This window comes from Saccostrea echinata, unplaced genomic scaffold (genome assembly GCF_033153115.1).
Source record: "Saccostrea echinata isolate AGI-Se365-2 ecotype Australia unplaced genomic scaffold, CSIRO_AGI_Sech_v1 ptg000054l, whole genome shotgun sequence".
NCBI lineage: Eukaryota > Metazoa > Mollusca > Bivalvia > Ostreida > Ostreidae > Saccostrea > Saccostrea echinata.
The window spans coordinates 5,200,333-5,221,165 of record NW_026889803.1 but is presented as its reverse complement, the minus strand read 5'-3'; the positions used below and the strand labels follow the sequence as shown (position 1 = coordinate 5,221,165).

At 32.2% G+C, this 20,833-nt stretch overlaps 2 protein-coding genes and 1 long non-coding RNA gene across 4 annotated transcripts; 1 reads left to right on the top strand and 2 right to left on the bottom strand.

The window, feature by feature from the left end:
• On the top strand, positions 1-19,506 carry LOC133205329 (cytidine deaminase-like). 2 transcript variants are annotated; one of them, XM_061341116.1, is made up of 5 exons: positions 1-245; positions 617-736; positions 822-933; positions 1,119-1,176; positions 19,216-19,506. In XM_061341116.1, the coding sequence occupies exons 1-5, from the start codon at positions 227-229 to the stop codon at positions 19,276-19,278; spliced, it is 372 nt and encodes a 123-aa protein (XP_061197100.1). In that variant the 5' UTR covers positions 1-226; the 3' UTR covers positions 19,279-19,506. The 2 variants fall into 2 exon arrangements, with proteins under 2 accessions (XP_061197100.1, XP_061197099.1); XM_061341115.1 differs by lacking the exon at positions 19,216-19,506 and adding an exon at positions 4,248-5,399 and having other exon boundaries at positions 9-245.
• On the bottom strand, positions 6,970-9,146 carry LOC133171626 (uncharacterized). The gene is made up of 2 exons (XR_009718825.1): positions 9,066-9,146; positions 6,970-7,947 (listed from the first exon to the last, which is right to left on the bottom strand). It is a non-coding gene; the product is annotated as an uncharacterized LOC133171626 (long non-coding RNA).
• LOC133171488 (uncharacterized) lies at positions 13,140-14,639 on the bottom strand. The gene is made up of 2 exons (XM_061306248.1): positions 14,557-14,639; positions 13,140-13,884 (listed from the first exon to the last, which is right to left on the bottom strand). The coding sequence occupies exons 1-2, from the start codon at positions 14,627-14,629 to the stop codon at positions 13,442-13,444; spliced, it is 516 nt and encodes a 171-aa protein (XP_061162232.1). The 5' UTR covers positions 14,630-14,639; the 3' UTR covers positions 13,140-13,441.
• Positions 19,507-20,833: the final 1,327 nt, after the last annotated feature.

The window sequence follows — 20,833 nt, the reverse complement described above, 5'->3', positions numbered from 1 at the left end:
CGGACAAACAATGGAGGTTTATTTTTCTGTGTAGTACGTCACCAAAAAGTGGTGTAATGAGCCTCCTTAATTAAATCGCCATTTATTTGTTCATTAAATTTTGGTGCGAGACTCAGTTACCTGGCTAGTACTCGAAATAAACTGTGTCAATAGGTCGATTAAAGATAATACCTGACACCCGTTAAATTCAGAAGAAAAGCCACACGTGTCCTAACTGTCCTTCATCATGAATGTGGACAATTTAGGTAAATATATTGTGTGTAGAAATGCATAATGAGTATCTGTAGCTTTGAACAAGGGTGAAGTGCATTTTCTGCCGCGTAGTCAATTTCTACAGATTATATTAGTGACAAGATAATTATGTCAACATTTTTTTATGTCAATACGGAAGTTATACATATTGCAGCGCAAAAAAATAAAAATAAAAATAAATCTTAAAAAGACAAAATTTAGTCTAGATTGGCATCTTGCATGTAATTTCATCATTATGTGGCATCTTTTGTCAACAAGGTAATTTGTTTGCATACGTTCATATGCAAAATGCTTATGTATCGACATGCAATGTTCTTTTTCCTTTGTATTGATTAAAATGAAATACACTTTTTATGAAATCAAGAGTCTCCATATAAGGATCTGGTAAAAGCCGCTGTGAAAGCGAAAGATAAAGCTTACTGTCCCTACAGTAACTTTCATGTGGGTGCCTCCATCTTGACCTCTAATGACCAAATTTTCACTGGTAAGTAAAACCAGTAATGTGAATTGATCCAGACTGTTATTACATTTGTTTTGTGATCATATTGTAGTCCACATCTGTGATACAGGTGTTAACGTAGAGAACGCCTCCTATGGGCTTTGTGTCTGTGCAGAGCGCGTCGCCATTATGAATGCTGTGTCACAAGGTCACAAAGAATTCAAGGCCATGGCTGTTTGTTGGTAAGTTATTTGATTTTATTTTGGTTTCCGTTTATTTCAAAAACATATTTTTATGAAATGTGAAAAATTCTAATTCTTTATACTCTGGCGGTATTGGGTTAAAACAATTATGTTTCATTACCCCCTACTTTTCAAGAATCACAAAAATAAATATTTTTAGAAATTACCTTCTTCATATTTGGCAGTGACATCAAAGATTCTTTTAAAGCGCCCTGTGGGGCCTGTCGGCAGGTATTTGCCGAGGTAAGACAGAAAGATTGGTGATGAGAGAAGGGACTTTTGTGAGTAAATGATAATTTGTTATTTATATTACAACTTTACAACGTATTTAAAACTGGCTATCCCTAAGCTAATGACCTATGTTTATCTATAAAGGTCTCAACCCGAACGGTTGATTTAATATACCGGAAAAATATCTTGTAGGGAGTAATGTATTCATTAACTTGATTAATGAATCGAGATATTGCGTAACTGCGGATCTTTTCTGTTTTTCTACGCCTGAGCTCTTTAATTGATGTTATTTAATATAAAGATTGGGGTAAATCTAGTAACATGACTACATGCGCCTTTTTATTTATTTTAACTTTAAGCTCAAGGTCAAGAGGTCAAATATGTTGACAAAAATTATAATAGTTTTAAAACATAGATCGTTGGCTTTTTTTTTTTTTTTTTTTTTTGAAATCAGAAGCCTTTTGGATTTTTCGTTATTTCTAAGAAAGAGGACAAAAGTTTACTTTCAAATTTTGGTGTTGGTTAAAGGTGTTAATGACAAGCGTAGGAGTTGTCTATCACACTCACCCATTACCCTAATGTTAAGCGATAGTGCATTACTTTGTGACCCTATATTATAACAAATACTATTGCATCATTAATCAAAAAACATGAAATATGTCCATTTAAACAATACAAATCTGGAGCTGGGCAAATACGGACCTCCAAAAACATCTGAGGTGGATCAGGTGTCATGGAGGAGTGAACATCGCCTGCCGGACGGTCTAATCGCCGTGTGATCCTTGTCATGATCGGGAAAAACGGAAAAATCCGTCAGACAATTCATGAACAATGGCCTAACAATTAGTATGAAAAATGTCAGTCAGCGTTCGACTTAATGATAGGTTGTATTTGCTGACAAGGTCATTGTATCGACCATAAAACTTAAGAATGATGACTTCAAACGAGACTGTTGATATCCTTGTTTCACCAACTCGTTTGTCAATAGCTTGTCTCGTTCATACGTACAGCATGCTCTTGCTTATCGAATCAACTGGAAAACAAAAACCCCATATGCAGGGTATATTGCAACATAAGTAAGCAAGTTAGTAAGTTATCATTAAACTAGATCATTAGCCTAATGATTCATGCAGTTTTTAAGAGAAAAAATATGAAATGAAATTTTCAGGTCATTGAAGGCAGCAAGACAGCTTTATAGAGAATCATCCTTTTTTTCAAATTTTAATTATAGAATTTAAATATTTTCATACATTCCATTGATATTATCATTCTACACATTATATCAAAAGACCGAGTTGAAGCATGAACAGGGCAAAACCACGGACCAAAGCAAACACCAGAGGTGGAATCAGGTGCCTAGGAGGAGTAAGCATCTCCTGTCGACCGGACACACCCGACGTGAGCCCTCTGCATTGATCTGATTAACAGAGTAATCCGTAGTCTAAGTATAAAACGCAATGATGTAAACACATATCCTATGAAACATGTTAAACAAAATACGACCCAACGATAAGTTATATTTATAAACAAGGTCATGATAATGACCATAGAATTTGCGAAAAGTTGATATTAAACGGAATTATTAAAGTCCTTGTAACTTCAACTTATTTGTCAGTAGCTTGCTTCAGTTTAAAAATTGATTGCTCAGAGCATGCTCAAGCGTATAGAAAAGTTGGAAGACATAAGCACTATATGTAGGTGATGGAAAATTACTACATCAATAGGAGACGTTAACGATTGAAATGCAGAGGTCATCTCGATTGTCATAAAGTTGAGTTATAAGCCATTGTCGTCTGTATTCAGTAAAACATCCAAAATGAACAAAAGATGAGACAGATTCTGTAGTGTCTTTTATTTCAAGTTCACTGGGATACCGGTATATCGTTTCGACAAATCAATGAAACTATTGTTAATTGATGAAATGTCGTCGGTTTATCTAAATGTTGAGCTGAAGGCCACGGTAAGAGTTTTCTTCTTTCGTTAGAAGTTTTTGAAAAAAAATCTGCTTCGTAGAAATATTAAAGGGGTCGGCTAATAAAGGAGCACAACAAATTGTTGGAAGACCTGACTACATAGATACATGTATTGTCAATTGGAACTACAGCATCTATTTAATATGAACTTCTGAGTACTTGTATATAGAATCAGAAGGATTTTTAATAAAGTAATTTTGTAGATGACGATCACAAAATATGAAAATTCACGAGTTCCATTTTCATTGAGAAAGCAGTTGTCTATGATGTCAAAAACCTGCGATTAAATTTATCGCGAGGAATGTTATAGAAAAGCCATATGTTTTGGTGCTATTGATGTCTGAAAATTTTGAAATTCAAACAGATTGAGAAGGCAAGTGATTTGTTTTGATTATGCAATTTTTACAACAGACAAAATGTTATTAATCTCAAATTCATCGACCAACAGAACAAGACTGTCCATTTGCGCGTCTGCTAAGGACCAAGAGTAATTTATTGTTGCCAGTAATATGAAGGGGTCACATTAATCAGTTCAAGTCTTATTCAGATCACCTGGAGAGGAAACGGTGTCTTTAGCTTTTTTCAGTGTCAGATCATACCTGCCCGACATTTTCTGATCTACTTACTCAGGAATCTGACACCTAGCAGATCAAACAACTTAAAACGCTAGGACTTTCATCATTATTTTTAAAATAGCCTCTTTTCAGACAAAAATCCCTCTTGTACACATTTATTGTTTTGTATAATAATTCATCTCTGTATGCCACTTGCACACATTCTTATCTAAAATTTCTGAACTAGCTGTATGAAGCAGGCCTGTTGAACGCGGGGGGGGGGGGGGGGGGGCAGAGGGAAGGGGTCCGTCACCCCCATTTTTTTCTGAGTACAGTATTTTGCTATAGTAAATGTTTGCCCCTCACCCTCCCCCCCACCACCACACTTATTGTTGGTATATTAGGTTAAGCACTGGAAAATACCAGGATTTGGACAGTTAATTAGTTTTTCCCCTTGCTTTTCAGAATTTTTGGGAAGCCCCCCCCCCCTTCCCCTTTTGAAACCGTTGCTACAGGCCTGTGTAGATCTCTAAAAGTGTCTTTTTATACTTTTTAGTTTAATTTGAACATGGATTTCTATATGGTAAAACCAGACTACACATCCAAAAAGATCACAGTAGGAGATTTACTGCCAATGGCATTCACCCCAGCATCGCTACAGGAAGAAAGAGTGTAGAATAGCTTACAAAATGATACCTGAATATCAAAAGATAAGGAAAGTGTTGACTAACCATTATAAATATTGAATGACATGTCTTTATTAACAGTTTTGATATGGAATTGAATCTTGTATTGTATTTCATTGTAAAAGACGTTATTTGCTGAGTGAAATGTTTATCGAATTTTTAAAATGCATATTCATGATAGCAACAGAAAGACTGTAAAAGTATACACTTTTCTACGTTGTAATGTAATGGTGTTAAATATAAATATGAAAAATCCCAATATTAAGATTTAAAAATTAAGATTTATTTACAGATAAATATTTGATTCTTCTAGTTAACTTTTACAAAAATTCAAAGAACAAAGGACTGCCACTCATATTTTAAAAATTTTCATTTACGTTTACGTCACTTGTTGCTAGCTAATTAAGATTGGGAAATTTTTATTGGATAAGAATTGTTAAGATGAATGTATCAGGTCAAAGCAATTTATTGTTGTAATATCATAATACATGTAATCTGTTTTTGCATTCTAAGTAAGCCAATCATTTTGAATACCAACGATACACCGTTCTTTTTTTTATGGAAAAGCATTTCAGATATAAATGTTTATGCGATGTAATGTTGCATGTGTTAATTGATTCTCCTTAAAAAGACCTTGTTCAAGCATCAGTGCAAACTTAGGAGAGAGCTTATTGTCCGTACAGCAATACGTCGGGGTTGCAGTACTTACAATTAGTGATCAAGAGATTACGGATAATTAAGATTGGATTTTATTTTTAACTTTTTTATAGCATGTTCGAATATAGTCCTGTCATTTTAGAAGTTTATTTGTTCTTTAGTTCTGCGCATTTTCACACTTCATCTATCGGTTCCTTGAATTTTCATTATATCAATCGTTGTCAAAGCTCGGGACGCTGTGAAGTTTTTTGTGCACTCCGGTAGATCGTCAGCATATTCATGTTGCTGCTATAGCGGTCACTGACGTGTACAGATAATAGTGTGGCATTATCAGAACTAAAATAATTAAAGTAGTATACTCATCATTAATTTGTGTGTCTTATATTTGTCATATATTTATCATATATTGACATGTTCTAATATTTTGTTTTGGTTTCTCTGATTTTGAATATCCATGAGTAAATTCCAACGACTTCTTTGGACAATCCTCGTAGGTTTCTCCATCTATCATGATGTAAAAGGTGAAGATAATGAATAGTAAGCAAACTCATAAATCGATTAAAGAATATGAATCGTGAACAGGGCAAAAACCAAGGACCCCTGGAAACCCCAAAGATGGGATCAAGTGCCTAGAAGGAGTAAGCATCCCTTGTTGACCTGTCAATCCCGGTGTGAGCCCTCTGCATTGATCGGATGAACGGAGTAATCCGTAGTCAAAATGTTATAAAAACAATAGCCTAATGATTGGTGAGAAATATGCCAGTCAAAATACGCCCCAATGAAAAATTGTTTTAACAAACAAACAAGGTCATTATAACGACAGAGAATTTGCGAAATGCTGACTTGAAACGGGATAATTTGAAACTCTGTGTCGTCAAATTATTTGTCAGTAATCTGTATCTGTTAAAAAATTGATGATACTCAGAGATGCTCTTGAATATTGAATAAGTTGGGAGACATAAACACCATTTGCAGGTGATAGTGGAATATTACTACAGAAATAGGGAGAGTTGGCGATGGAAATGCTGAAGTCTTCCAGTTTCACACATAGACTAGTTTTTAGTTTGCCATTAACGTCTACAGTCAGTAAAATATCCAAGGATGAAACAGTTATATCAGACTTTGTGGCATCCTTTATTTCGAGTTTACATGGATATATTGAGTTGACATTTGAATGAAATAATTATTGTTAATTGAGAAAACATTGTCGATTCATCGAAATATTGAAGTAAAAGTCACAAAAAAAAAATTTCTTCTCATGTAGAAGTTCTTGAATTCTTGCTTATTTATATTTTAAATTCGTATCCATAGTTATGTATCGCATGACATATATTCTAAAATTGCCCATTTACATTGTATACTTCAAAATTTGTAATATTCATTTTTATTAAATTTGTATTTTATAATTGTTCATTTGTACAGTATGATTTTTGTACATGATTTTTACGTTGTGTAATTTTCCATTTGATTAATTCTATCACGTCTCCATTGTATTGTAAATTTCCTATTTGTATTGTACTATAATCATTTGTATTCATTATTGTATATTAATTGTTTAATATATTTTCTATCGATGTTCTATAATTTTCCATTTATGCTCATTATTTATACTTTATTGTATAATTCAACATTTAAAAATTTATCTTTTTTTAATTTGTATTGTAATTAAATTCCATTTGGGTTCGATAATTGTAATTAAAAATACAAACAAACTTTGTTATCGAATACAAATGGAAAATCATAAGTCAAACAGAAAATCTATAATACACCGGACAGTTATAGAATGCAAATAGAAAATTATACAATACAAATAAAAAAAATAAATAAACGATACAACTAGAAAATGTACCATACAATTTATGGAAAATGTACGATACAGGTAGAAAAAATATATACAGTACAATACAAGCAGAGAATATACAATTCAAAGGACAATTATAGAAAACAAAAATATGTTTAATACAAATTGTGAAATAAACAGTACAAATGGACAAATATAGAATGTAAAAAGGAAAAAATCGAATATTATAACGTTTGACATGTCATATTACAGCTTGTTTTCTATGTTCTATACTCCTGTCTGGTATAATTCCACTAATTTGTTACAAATTACAGCATTTGATATTACATTCACATTCCTTCAGGCAAACTTTTGAAGAAATTTATTTATTTATTTGTTTATTTCGTACAATGTTTAAATTGTGTGTCAGTAAAAAAGAGAATTTTCTAAGGATCGAAATTACATTCTTCCTGAGAAAAAAAAATTCTCAGGATTTCTTCACGAACAATTACAAAAATGCAACTTGCTGACTTTTTACATGTTTAATATACAAATTCTTTTTTAACTTAAGAATTTGGAATAATCACATGGCAAAATTCTGAACCAGAAGTATCCTGATAATACTTTTTTTATTTGAACTTAATCTTTCGAATGCATTTTACATTTTATAGGGAAATCCACTAAGAAACTTTTCCATTTCTTCCGCTTTATCAAAATATCCATATAAGGAAAGTAATTAAATGAGCAGGTAGGTACACGGACAAAGTTGCATTTGTAGAAAAAAATGTTTTCAATTTTATCTATTAATGTTTTCTTGTTTTTCACTGTCCGATAGTAAAAATTTTATACAAATATAAATCCATTTTTGAACGTAAATCATAAAAAGGGTTGTGGTTTAGCGCCCGCGTAAAGAAGGGAATTTCCGCCTTGTGCCTGGTTAGAATTTCCTCGTTGTAGCTGCAAGCAGAGCATTACATATATTGGCGGACAGCATTGTAACTGGGGTGGCATTGGCATCCCACGAATCCTCGGACATATTCCTACAGGAATAAAACCGTCTTCGCACGCCCCTTCTGCTGCACATTGACAAAGAAGCAACTTTCCAATCTTGCCACACAGTGCATCAGCGATACCTAGAAAGACGAGTTACACCAATTTTCAGTGAAAAATATAAATATTCTGTTATATTAAATCAGAAAATTTAAATATTTCTAATTCGAAATTTGAACATTAAACGTCAAAATATCAATAAGCTTTTAGCAAATAGAATAATCAAAAAATGTCATGTCGATTTACGGAAAGAGGCCACTAACACTCTTTGTCTTCAAACTGCCTTCTTAGACATATCCTCTTAGACATTTTTCTTTTCTTAAAATGGATTCTAAATGATAAATTTATTTGCACATTTTTTTTTATTAATCAAAGGCTTCAAAGACTTTTCTGAAGTAATAAAATTTACTGTTAGGGAAATTAGTTTTAGAATATATCTAAATTGATTTCAAAACAAACTACAGCTTGTGAGCTTTTGTTAGCCTACAAACAGATTTGAGTTAAAAATCATGATCAGTAAAACCTGTTTTTTCTCTCTTATTTAAGGGTCAGCGTTGTTTTTTAATTATTATTATTATATTTTTATCATTTTGTATCTTTATTTGATTACTGCACCATATGTGTAAATTAGAAATATTTAATATATCAAGCATAGAAAACTTATTTTACTTGAATCTTTTTTTTCAGTGGAAGCATTATTTGATAGACCTTATGGTATTATCTGTTTAAGCGAAAAGGAAAACGAAACATAATAGAATTGGGCATGACATGATTGTCAACGGTAATATTTTCCTGAATGTCAAGGAAAAAGATAATGACCTTGCTACGATCAAACTTAATTAGATACCATCACTAAGTGATATTGTTCTCGAAAATCTGTGAAATTATCATCAATTTCTAAATAAAATGAATATGAGAGAAATCCATCTTCAAAAAGATCATTATTACTGTACCGCTGAATTCCAAATTTGATTTGTAGATTTGAATGGGGATCACTACCAAGCGAAACATATGTTTTGACGTCAGTATTCAATTAAACATAATTATCCAAATTTGAAGCATTTAGCCAAAATCACTTGAAATAGTTCTATGACATACATTTTTAAATTAAAAGAAAAGAAACAAAAAAGTTAGGGTTTAACATTCAATTCTATGATAACATAAACACATAAATAAGACTCCATTCTAGACAACCAAATACCTTGAGACTGGGCGACACAGGACCCAAGGCAACACAGCACTAAAACTGAAATTAACGTCCAGTGCATCTCTATAAGTTAACATATACCTAAGCACTGCACACTAGAGGAGATTGCTGTTCTTTATATATATGTTTTCGGTCAGAATGACAAATTTCATCTAATGAGTCTAGATTTAATTTATAACAACACAAAGTTTTTAGTGTAAAGGTGGACACTATATTTCTAACTTTAGCAAAAGTGGTTGACGTAATTTGTTACCATCTATAAAAAGTCAGGTCATGAAGGGTATATTGTTAAAGAAAACATATTTTATAGATATGATTTTCCTAAGGATAATTGGAATGGAGTTATTTGATCTATTTGTATAGTATTAATGCATCACTCTGCCTCTCTCTCCTCTCTCTCTCCTCTCTCTCTCTTTGATCAGAAATACCTTGTTTTGTGCACTTCTACCTAACGATTGTTATTCTTAACCTTGAAAAATCGATTTTTATTTTTAAGGCGTTTTTAATGGACTGTGATTTTAAAGTTTTAGAGAAACTTTCTGGAGTAGGATGGTTGGTTGATGATGTCACCATAGATCCCCAGGACTGCAAATTTATTACATGACTGAAAGAAATCATGACTGAAAGAAATGAATTAGGGGCATTCTGAGGACACTGGTATAGCACAGATGGTGATTCTAGTGCATCTGAATCATGCTGATGTAAGGTAACTCGTTTCTAAGATAGGAATGATGGACATAAAGGTTTATGGTTTATATTCATACTTGCATTTACTGGACTTGGCCCCGGGAATCATGAAACTTCTTAATCTAAAGTCAAATTCTTCATGCATGTTGTGGAGAAATTATTTAGACGACAAACAATCCAAAAAATTACTATCTGATATTGTATCATCCAACTGCAGTTGTCTGCAAATTCATTAATGCCATGATAAGCAAGCTTGAATAAGTAAGCTAAAGTTTGGTTTAGCTGATAAGATGGATCATCTCTTATTTTGGGTTATAGCATAATATATTTTTTCTTCGTTTTCCACTAATAAAAAGCACAAGATAATTTCAAATTATATGTACATATAACACAGATGACCCAACAACAAAAGTTTGTTGGGCATATGAGTACAAGAACTAATATTAATAACTGTTTACAAAAATATATGAACAGTGATGACACATTGTATCAATGTATTGATTTAATATTGCAGAGCTCAGTACAAGTTTAACGAAGCTCCTGTCCTTACTCCTCACCAAAAACAGTAACTGCTTTGAAGGAGAAACTTCAGACGTATTGCTCTACAACATATTCAACAAGTAGTGAAAATCAAATGTGGATTCTAGACAACTCTAAAGAAATTTTGGAAAATTTAAAATCTCAAACTTTTCAAACATCAATAGCATCAAAACAATTACTTTTCTACGCTTTATACAATCTATCCTCACGATAAATTAAAGATCGGGTTTTTTCGGACATCATAGACAACTGCTTCCTCAATAAAAATGGAACTCGTGAACTTTCATATCTTGTGAATGGTTATCTAATGTACAAAATTACTTTGTTAAAATCATTTTGATTCTACATTCAAGTACTCGGAAGTTGATATTCAAATGATGCTGGAGTTCTTCATTGACAGTATCTATGCAGTCTTTAGAGACTTCCAGCAATCTGCTGAAATTCCGATGGACTGATAGTGTTCCTTTTATTGCTAATCTGTTTTTATATTCCTATGAAACAGAATTAGAAACTTCTTCATGAGAAAAACTTCTTCATGTGGCCCTCAATTTAACATTTAGATACATATTGACGACGTTTTATCAATTTACAATAATTACTTCCATTCATATGTCGACTCTACATATCCAACTCGAAATGAAAGACACTGTACAGAGTCTACCACATCTGTTTCATGTTTGGATGTTTTACTGACTATAGACGATAATGGCCAACTAAGAAGTAAAGTGCTTGACAAAACGGGATGACTTAAGCTTTTCTATCGTCAACTTGCATATGGTGTTTATGTCTTTATGCAAGAGCATGCTCGAAATACGATCAATTTTCAATCCGAGGCAGGAAACTGCCTTAGGTAACAAGGATTTCAACAACCCCGTTTAAGCTTTTCGCGAATTTTACGGTCGTTATAATGATCTTGTTTGTAAATACAACCTATCGTTCGGTCGTATTTTGTCCGAAATGTAGGGTCATTGCTTTAATATTAAATCTGACTACGGAGTACCCCGTTTACCTGATCAATACATAGGCACATGGCGGATGTGACAGGTCGACAGGGGATGCTTACTCCTCCTAGATACCTGATCCCACCTCTGGTGTATCTAGGGGTCCGTGTTTTGTCCTATTCAAGATTCATTTTGTTTAGATTTATGCTGTTGATCACTATTCGTTATCTCCACCTTTCACATATTGATTCTATCAGATTAAAAAAGTTTATAGTTAAAATCTGTCAGCGTTATGCACTTTTTTCTGTCAAGGTAGTGCTTAGCTGCTCCGTTAATTGCAATTTACTCGATGGATAAGGAAGGGATTTTTAAAATATAAATCAAAATTTCGGACCATATAAGGGTGCACAGAAAATAAATATAAGCATTACATTATTAACCAGCATATTTTGAAAGATGTAGTTCCATAACTACAATGGTGTTCACAAAAAATCATAACGAGCTTAATCATTTTTATAACACGTTGCTTATTTTGCTTACAGCTATGAAACTTCATCTTTCAAAAAGTATTAATTCAATGCTTAAATAAAATCAATTTTTATGAAAATAATATTTTCTGACGCTTTTGTGTTTGTAAAAGTGTATGATATTTAATTATGAACGACGTTGTCTACTTAAGCTTTATAATTTATTCTTATGAAAGATATTTCGGGTAGATAGAAAAATTCTGAACTACCGTGACGGCTGACGTTATTCGATAAGAAATGGGTAGCAACTGTTCCGAGGCCCCGTGTCACGGTAGGCGTTGGCACAATAAAGAACCCTCACTGTTCAATGGCCCTAAGTGGCGAGCAAAGGTCTAAATATGAAGCCCTTCACCGGTATATGGTGATTTCTCTATATGAGTGAAAAATTCTCGACCGGGACGTAAAACAATCAATCAATCAATCTAAAAGGCTCTTTTTTCATTACTTCAGCGGTGTACTCTTGTTGATAGTGTAATGCAGCGTAAGAGTCTACAAAAAAGTGTTTAAAAATGGTAAAATCCCTAAAAATTATGTAAAAACTTGATAAAAAGAATCTCGGACCACAGTTTATGATAAGATATGATTTTTGTGTTCTATCTTCTCACCGAAAACACAAATCGTTAGATAAAAATATTTAAATCGAATTACTACCCATTGGAGATCCTTAGATATGTAGTATTGCTTCTTGCTAAAAGTTCTTGCTAGAACTAAATAGGAGACTTTGGTAAAATACATGCACTTTTGAAAATAGTGTTTATTTGACAGAATATTAGACGCATGTGTGTTGGTATTTTAATTTTGACTGCACAATGGACATGGGCTTGATTTCTAGATACAATGGTAAATCGTGCAACGCAAATGCAAGGAGAATCAACCTTCATTTAGACTAATCCCTTCTTTAATAGGATTAATTGGAACATGTCAGAAGAACGTATTTGTATTGTTGCAGTGTGTTGTTAATTTATTGTTCTTTTAAACCTGTACTTTTAATGTACAAGTATATATTCTTAAGATTTGATTTGGATAATTATAGCATGATGTCGTAACAATACGTTCAGGTTTTCGTTAACAGAATCTTCAACTGTTACCCTTACCCCTCCCTACCCTTTTTTCTTTTAATGATCGGACCTTAAAATAAAATGTAAAATGAAAGCATAAACTCTTCAGCGATGTTGTATATTAAACTTATAGAGGCTGAAAAGAAAAAAATGGAAAAAGAAACAGCTAGAGTTTTATATTTATTTACACCTGTACAAAAAATTTAAGATGACACAAAGGTAACAGATAGATAAATTCTACCTGAAACTAAAAAAAATATTTTAGATTTAATGAACAATTGTTCTCTTAAAAAGCTCTTTCAAGACGAAGCTTAATCTCAAAATATGATTTTATTTATATAAATCACTTGTTTCAAAATTACTGAAACACAGTGCATATAAACATAGACATCTCAAAAATAACATTATATATTAAATAGATGTAAAAAAAAAAAAATAAAAAAAAATCAGAATAACTTTTTCCCTTCCTGCATTGACCTTTTTGGCAATATTCACACAGGTGTGTTTAGATGCTATGTATTGAATTCACTAATTCCCAGCGAACTGTCCAAATTTTTCTGTCTCCCATTGGACCCTCGTTCTAAATGAACTTGGAGAACCCATTGTTTATTTTATTTTTATAATGTTGCGGGTGGTTTGGTCCCCACTAACCGGAGGGAATTCCCGCCTTGCCTCTCCCTAAGGATTCCCGTGGAGGAGAAGGAATTTCCACTTTTTGTCTGATTTGGGGTTTCCAGTGAGGGAACAGAATTTTCGCCCTTTGTCTGATTTGGATTTCCGGGTGAAGATAGGGAATTTCCAGCATGTGTATGATTAGTATTAGATCTTTGTTGATATTTTGAGCAGATCATGGCATACATGGGCGGACAGCATTGTATTTTAGGAAGCATTGGTATCATAGGAAGCATAGGACATATTCCCATAGGAATATGACCCTCTTCACATCCATCTGCAATTGTCGTACATTGACACATAATTAACTTCCCAACCTTCCCACATATTGCGCTCATTGTACTTGGATTCATCAAATCCGCCATCATTGCACTTGAACGCATCGTTCCTGAAAATTATTTTTTTTAAAGAATTATTAATGATGAAATAAAGAGTGTAATTTATAACTCTTCCTGATCTAAAATTTTCATCTGTTCTACCTTTGATCATGATTCCCATTTATGTTGCAAAATTGTGTCTTTTAGTTATTGTTATAACTATTGTTATTATTTAGTTATCGATTTTAATTTGATGAATTATTTTTTTGATTAAAATTATAAAATTGTTATATCTAAAATTATTTTCAGGATAAAATGAAATAACTACATGTACTAGCTGAATAATTGAATTATCATATTTTTTGTGTTAAATTTAATTGATATATTTTATAATTAAAAAGTGATAACTAATATGATTATTTTGAAGAAAAAATAATAGAATTAAGTACATATTACATGGATATAGAAAATGATAGACATGTAACTAATATTCAAAAAACAATTTCGCAAATGTTTGAAAGTAACTTTAAGAAATTCAACAGTTTGTATACAAATATTCAAGCAGATTAAATATTTTATTTTGAAATAGAATTTACTTCCACGTGTATTTAAGCGAGTTCTAAATTTATTTTCTTATATTTACATATCAGTCTAAGAACGTTAGAACTTTAGAAACATGACTTTAAAGAACAAAAAAATAATAAAATGAAACTTTAAAAAATACTTTTTTAACAATGAAATACCTCCAGTTTGCAATTGGGCGTCACAGATCCCCAGGCAACATAATGCTAACACTACAATTGAGGTCTGATGCATCTCTACGTGTTTAAAATATACCTATGTACACTAAAGCAGTTTGCTTTCTTTTATATATTTTAGCTTGAAGTCACAAATTTCAATTAATGAGACTTGATTTCTTATGACAACATCAACTTGTGCGCAGAGAGGGGGTCACGATGTTGCTAATTATAGGATACACTGTTGATGAACATATCATAATGTCTTAAACTCATAATGACCCGAGGGAAATCCTTTTAGTTTTTGCCACAAGGAAAACTCAGGAAAGAGTAATCATTAAATATTGACATACGTCATTTAAATTGCGACATTATTGGGTATTGATACATATGTAATTTTTGAATCACATTCAGCGTTTCGTAGAGGATTAAAGTTATCTCTTCTTTCTTATACGACAAAGGTCAAGTAATAGGAATATGATGTTTACAAAGCTGGCGATTGAAGTCATGTCAGTGAACTACGTTTCTGTTTTAAAAAAAACAAATCCCAACAAGATTTATGTTTTTATTTGTGACGTGGTGATGTCACAATGATCCTCGGGGCCCTGTAACTCATGACCAAAAGAGAAGAACATCAAGGGATTTTAAAGGACAATGATCCTTTTTATAGATGAAACTAATATCTATGGAATAGAGTTGTAAGAAAAAAAGAATAATGGGAGTTTCATATCACCAAATTATTTAAAGTCACATTATCTTTAGGTACAAAATGTCTTTGAGAGTTTTCAAACTGACTCTCATTATCTTTTACTTCAGTTGTCTTTGAAATTGTGTCTGAATACTGAATTTGTATTATAATTAGTTTGTTCACCAAAAAAGAGCAAAGTTTTCCAGGCATGTAAACGATCAGTGTTTATTCAAAGTTCAGCTATTATTGTTTGGATCAACAGTAGTATATTATACAAGGTCAATATGATGATAAATCCACCTGAGCAGTACAATATCATCTGCCACATCCGTTTCATATTTTGACGTTTCACTGACTATAGACGATCATGGCCAACTCAATAACTAAATTGTATGACAAACGAGATGACTTCAGTTTTTCTACTGTCAACTTTCTTTATATAGTAATAGTCCACTACTATGTGCATATTATGTATATGTCTTCTAACTGATTCGATACACAAGAACATGCTCTGGGTACGATCAGTTTTTAAACCGATGCAAGCTACTGTCAAATAAGTTGCTGTTACTAACTTTTCGCAAATTCTACAATCGTTATAATGATCTCTACAAATACAACCTATCGTTAAGTCATTTTTGTCTGATATGTTTCATACCAATAGTATTGCTAGAACATTTTATTTATACTTTATTTGATTACGAATTGCTCCTTGTACCGATAATACATAGAACTCACTGGTGTGACTGGTCGACAGGGGATGCTTACTCCTCCTAGGCACCTGATCCTACCTCTTTTATTTCTAGGGGTATGTTTTTCTCCCCGTTTACGATTCTTATTCTTTACTGGATTTATGGGATAGATCATTGTTTGTAATCTTCACCTTCTACATAGGACCCATAAGGTAAGTTGTATTTTTAAACAGGTCATTTTAACGACCATAGAATTTGCAAAATGATGACATTAAAGAAGTTTGTCGAAATCCTTGCAACATTAACTTATTTGTCAGTGGCCTGCTTCGGTTAAAAAATTATCGTAATCAAAACATATTTTTGCATACCGAATCAGTTGAATAATATAAACACCATATGCAGGTGATACTAATTATAGTTATTGAATATTGCTATTAAATAGGGGGATAGCGATGGAAAAGTTGAAAGCATCCCGTTTGTCATATAGTTTAGTTGTTAGTATGGCATGTCTGTAAAACATCCAATATAAAAAAGATATGACAGACTGTGTTGACTAATAACGAGTTCCCTATCTAAATTACATGTAACTTACAAACCAAAATATATTGCATGATGATATTCTTCCAACAGAAAAAAAGACAGGGAAGTTTTGATTGCAATTTTGTAGCATACAGTAATTATGTCATTAAAGTGAAATCGTAAATCTTAAAATATCCATGATCTTAAAAACAAAGGTTAGAGGTTATAGGCATGAATTCTATAATCTTTCTTTGAAAACTTTGTTGTAATCTGACTATTATGGTAGAATTGGTATGTAAGCCCTTTTCTGTGGGAACTAGAACCTAACAGACCTACCTGGGATAATGTCTTTTTTGAGAGTAAGATTTTCTTTTTAAGTATTTCCACCACTGGGCAAAAAACTTCATAGTGTAAGGAAGGTGAACGGAACAAACGTTAGAATATTAAGTATTTTTTGTACATAAATCACATACCCTCTGTACATTTTCCGTACTAATTTATGGATTACAAAGAGGTGACAAGCAATCCTTATAAATTAGACGTGGCTGTACACAATGTAGTTAATATGTTATGTTTACCTACATAAGAGTACCTTTGAAGTGCGCAAAAGTGTACCAATTTGTAATTTATCCTGTTCCTTAAGAAATAGCAAAAGAATGGTAAAATAATGACCTTCACCTGTTTGATATGTAGGGAAAACATTTTTTGCAATGTTACAAATATCTACTCAGCAAAATTTTGTAAGAATATAATAAATAGAAAATAAAAGTAAAATTCTCATGTTTTTTACATATATGCCCCAGTAATGATTTTTCTTTATTTCTATGGCCAGTCTTTAAAATTTGATGAATGTCAGGCATACGGTTTCCTTCGGCAGGAAAACACTGCATATGTATTCGAAAGTAAACTTTCCCTCTGAAAATTAGTCAGCCTATGCGCCTCGGTTGACAATGGTTTTCTTGGGAATGAAAATTTTCAATGTTACACTCAACTACATGCAATATTTATATATTATCATTTGACCTTAAAACCAATCAAATTCATGTACATGTATTTGTAATGGTTAAGCTGTTTCTAAAGTTTAATGACAAATTAGCAAAAGGTTCTTCATATATCATTAGGAAAACACTTTTCTACAGATCGTACCATCAACGGATTATTATTGAGAAGGACACACTGAAATAATAATAATAATACCTAACTAGAAACTCATTGCGAGCAATGAGAGGTCTTCCGTCCGATTCTGAAAACGAAAAAGAAAATTCAAGCTGAAAAATAATAAAAGAAATTCAGACACTCTGGAGATTTTTTAAGTATTAATTTAAAAAAGAAAAAGGTTAAAAAAATGTATTTCTTTGATCACTTCCTGTAACAAGCGGAAGTGACGACTGACACGTTTAACCCAAATGGTTTCGCCTACTTTTCAAGGTCTATTACTCATAAAAGTTTGGTGTTTTAATCTTTTACCTGTTTTTGAGATCTCGCTCAGATAACTTCTCATTTTGAGGACAGGAGAACACGCGACCGGAAGTGATTTTTTGAAAGATATTTATGGATACTCTAGACATTTGCTATCTGAATAACATATTTAAAATTCATTTCAAATACTTTGTCTACAAAGATATTAATGGGAAAGAAAAATACTCAAATTATGTAGTTTTTCTCTTATAACCGGAAGTTGACGTTTTTGTTTCCGGTGGGACAAACATCTTTCGAATCCGCGAAAAAGATGCAATAAAGTGATGCAATTTTTAATTAATAAAAGGAAAATTGAAATTTTACGATTTCTTTGATCACTTCCTGTGACGACCGGAAGTGACGACTGACGCTCGGAACCCATATTAATTGCCTTCATCTTAAGGTCTGTTGTTCGTATAAGTTTGTTGTCTTAATCTCTTACCCTTTTCGAGATCAACTCGTCATTTTTAGGACAGAAAAACACGCGACCGAAAGTGAATTTTACAAAGATATTTGACGTTACTCTAGATATTTGCAGTCTGAATAACATATTTAAAATTCATTTCAAATACTTTATCTACAAAAGATATTAATGGGAAAGAAAAATACTCAAATTATGTCGTTTTTCTCTTATAACCGGAAGTTGACGTTTTTGTTTCCGGTGGGACCAACATATTTCGAAACTACAAAAGAGATGCAATAATATGATATAAGTATTAATCTAAAAAAGGAAAGTTGAAATTTTACGATTTCTTTAATCACTTTCGTAAGCGACCGGAAGTGCCGACGACGAACGAAAAGTAGCGACCAGGCTTGTATCTATCACGATCTATAATTCCTGAAAGTTTCACATTGATATCTTTTACCGTTCTTGAGATTATCCACGGACAAAATGTCATTTTAAATTCAGAAAACGGACCGTAACTTGGCACCGGTAGTAAATTTCTAAAAATTCTCTCGGATAAAATAACTTCAGATTACAACACATTGTTTCTGCAAATATCATTAAAATCCATCCAGTAGTCTTTGAGAAATCGCATGCACAAATTTTGGATTGGGCGGAAAAATAATAATAATAAGAAACAGTAGAATCACTATAAGGTCTTCCGTGAAGACGGAAGACCTTAAAAACAAATTTTATTGCATGAACAACAAGAAATAGGGTGAATTTGATTCCACTGAGCTCCATCCTGCAATAAAGAATACAATATTTTGTCATCATAATGATACAATAAGTAACTGCGTGTTATATTATATGCAAGGTATATTAAATTTATAAGTATTATATAAATACATTTATTTCTTTTCCAGTCATTATTCACCTTACGTTACACATCAACAGTTCTGTATCTTCCAAACATGGAACACATATAGACGATTTGGACAGGACAACATTTCACCGCTCGGAAAGGATAACAGTACCCAGCTGCGTAGGAATTCTGAGAACACTGATACGCACACGGACAGAGCATGCGCAGTGGACAACTCATCATTTGTTGTATATTTTGTCCTATGTAAAGAAGGGCTATAGGATTAATTTAAAAGTACACACAGACAATGCTTCTAATTTGATAATTTTGTTCTTAAATGTTAACATTTATTCCTATATGTAAATTATTAGTCAAGGTAATAAATTGTATTTCAAGTCTTTACTTTATATCTGATCTGTACATTGTAATATATATTTTTTGGTATATGTCCCTACCAATAAAGTTACGCAAAGTTTTTACCATTTTTAGGATATCATAGTTCTGTTTATATGAATCGAAGTTTGTCGTCAGGAAGAGTATCATGTTGTAAATTTTGAATTTACTAGGTGGAGGTAAAAGCAAAATGTTGTAAATTTTTCATTTACCTCCACCTTGTAAGTTCAAAATTTACATGATAAAAGCATGGCACTAACACCTTGTGCTGAATGAATAAGCTCTAAATCTGAGAAAACATGCATCTTTTAAGATGTACAGAAAGTGAGATTAACAAAATTCGCAATTTTTTATTTATCAACATTTAACATTAGATTTATATTATAGATATTTGGTTCCCAATTTTGTGTATATTTTTGTTAACAAAGACACTTGGAATACAAGCATACTTTTAGCTTGTTATCAAAAATTGTGTCAATTTTGAAAAATTGCGGAATTAAAAACTTAAGATTTCATACAAAAATGGGAATTCAGGTTTATAAATTGCACTTTGACGATTATTAGAGATAAACGTCGTCCATATATCTAAATGTTGAATTGAAGGCCACAGCGGGAGACTTCTTTTCATGTAGAAGTTTTTGAATAAATTCTGTTTCAGATGAATACAAAAAATAGGTCTGCTAATAATGGGGCGCAATTAGTACCCATTCCGACAGATTGTTGGAAGACTTCATCTCCAAAAACTACATAGATATTGTCAATCAGAAACTCAAGCATCTTTTTATATCAACTTCGAAGTACTTGTGTGTATAACAGAATGTTTTTAAATAGTTTTACAAATGACTAATGAAAAGGTAAGTAAATGTATGAGTTCCATTTTTGTTGAAAAAGCAGCTGTCTATGATTTCAAAAGGCCTGGACTTAAATTTATCGTGGGGAATGGTTGTATAAAAGTCGTACTTTCTGATGTTATTGATTTTGGTAAAATTTTGTGATTTCAAATTTTCTAAAATTAAGCTCCCTCGAGTTTTTATGTATCCATGCACATCTGATATACACCACTCAATTCTGCTTCAAATGATGAACGTTACATATATTTTCTAAATAACTGAATATGATTTCAGTCTTTTTGGACCAGGCCATTCCATTATGGAAGTCATAAGTCTTACATAATCACGTCCTGCAATATGTTTTGCAGGAAATCATGCTTTATACTTTACGTGACATATTGATTCGTACAAGTTTAAGCTAGGTCTATTCATCCTACATTATGAAAATGCATACTA

Excerpts from the sequence above, each read along its gene's own strand:
- LOC133171488 (XM_061306248.1), bottom strand. The coding sequence starts at position 14,629 with ATGCATCAGACCTCAATTGTAGTGTTAGCATTATGTTGCCTGGGGATC. Across the intron at positions 13,885-14,556 it reads CGCCCAATTGCAAACTGGAG|GAACGATGCGTTCAAGTGCA; the intron begins GTATTTCATTGT and ends AATAATTTTCAG.
- LOC133205329 (XM_061341115.1), top strand. Across the intron at positions 737-821 it reads TAATGACCAAATTTTCACTG|GTGTTAACGTAGAGAACGCC; the intron begins GTAAGTAAAACC and ends TCTGTGATACAG. Across the intron at positions 934-1,118 it reads AAGGCCATGGCTGTTTGTTG|TGACATCAAAGATTCTTTTA; the intron begins GTAAGTTATTTG and ends CATATTTGGCAG.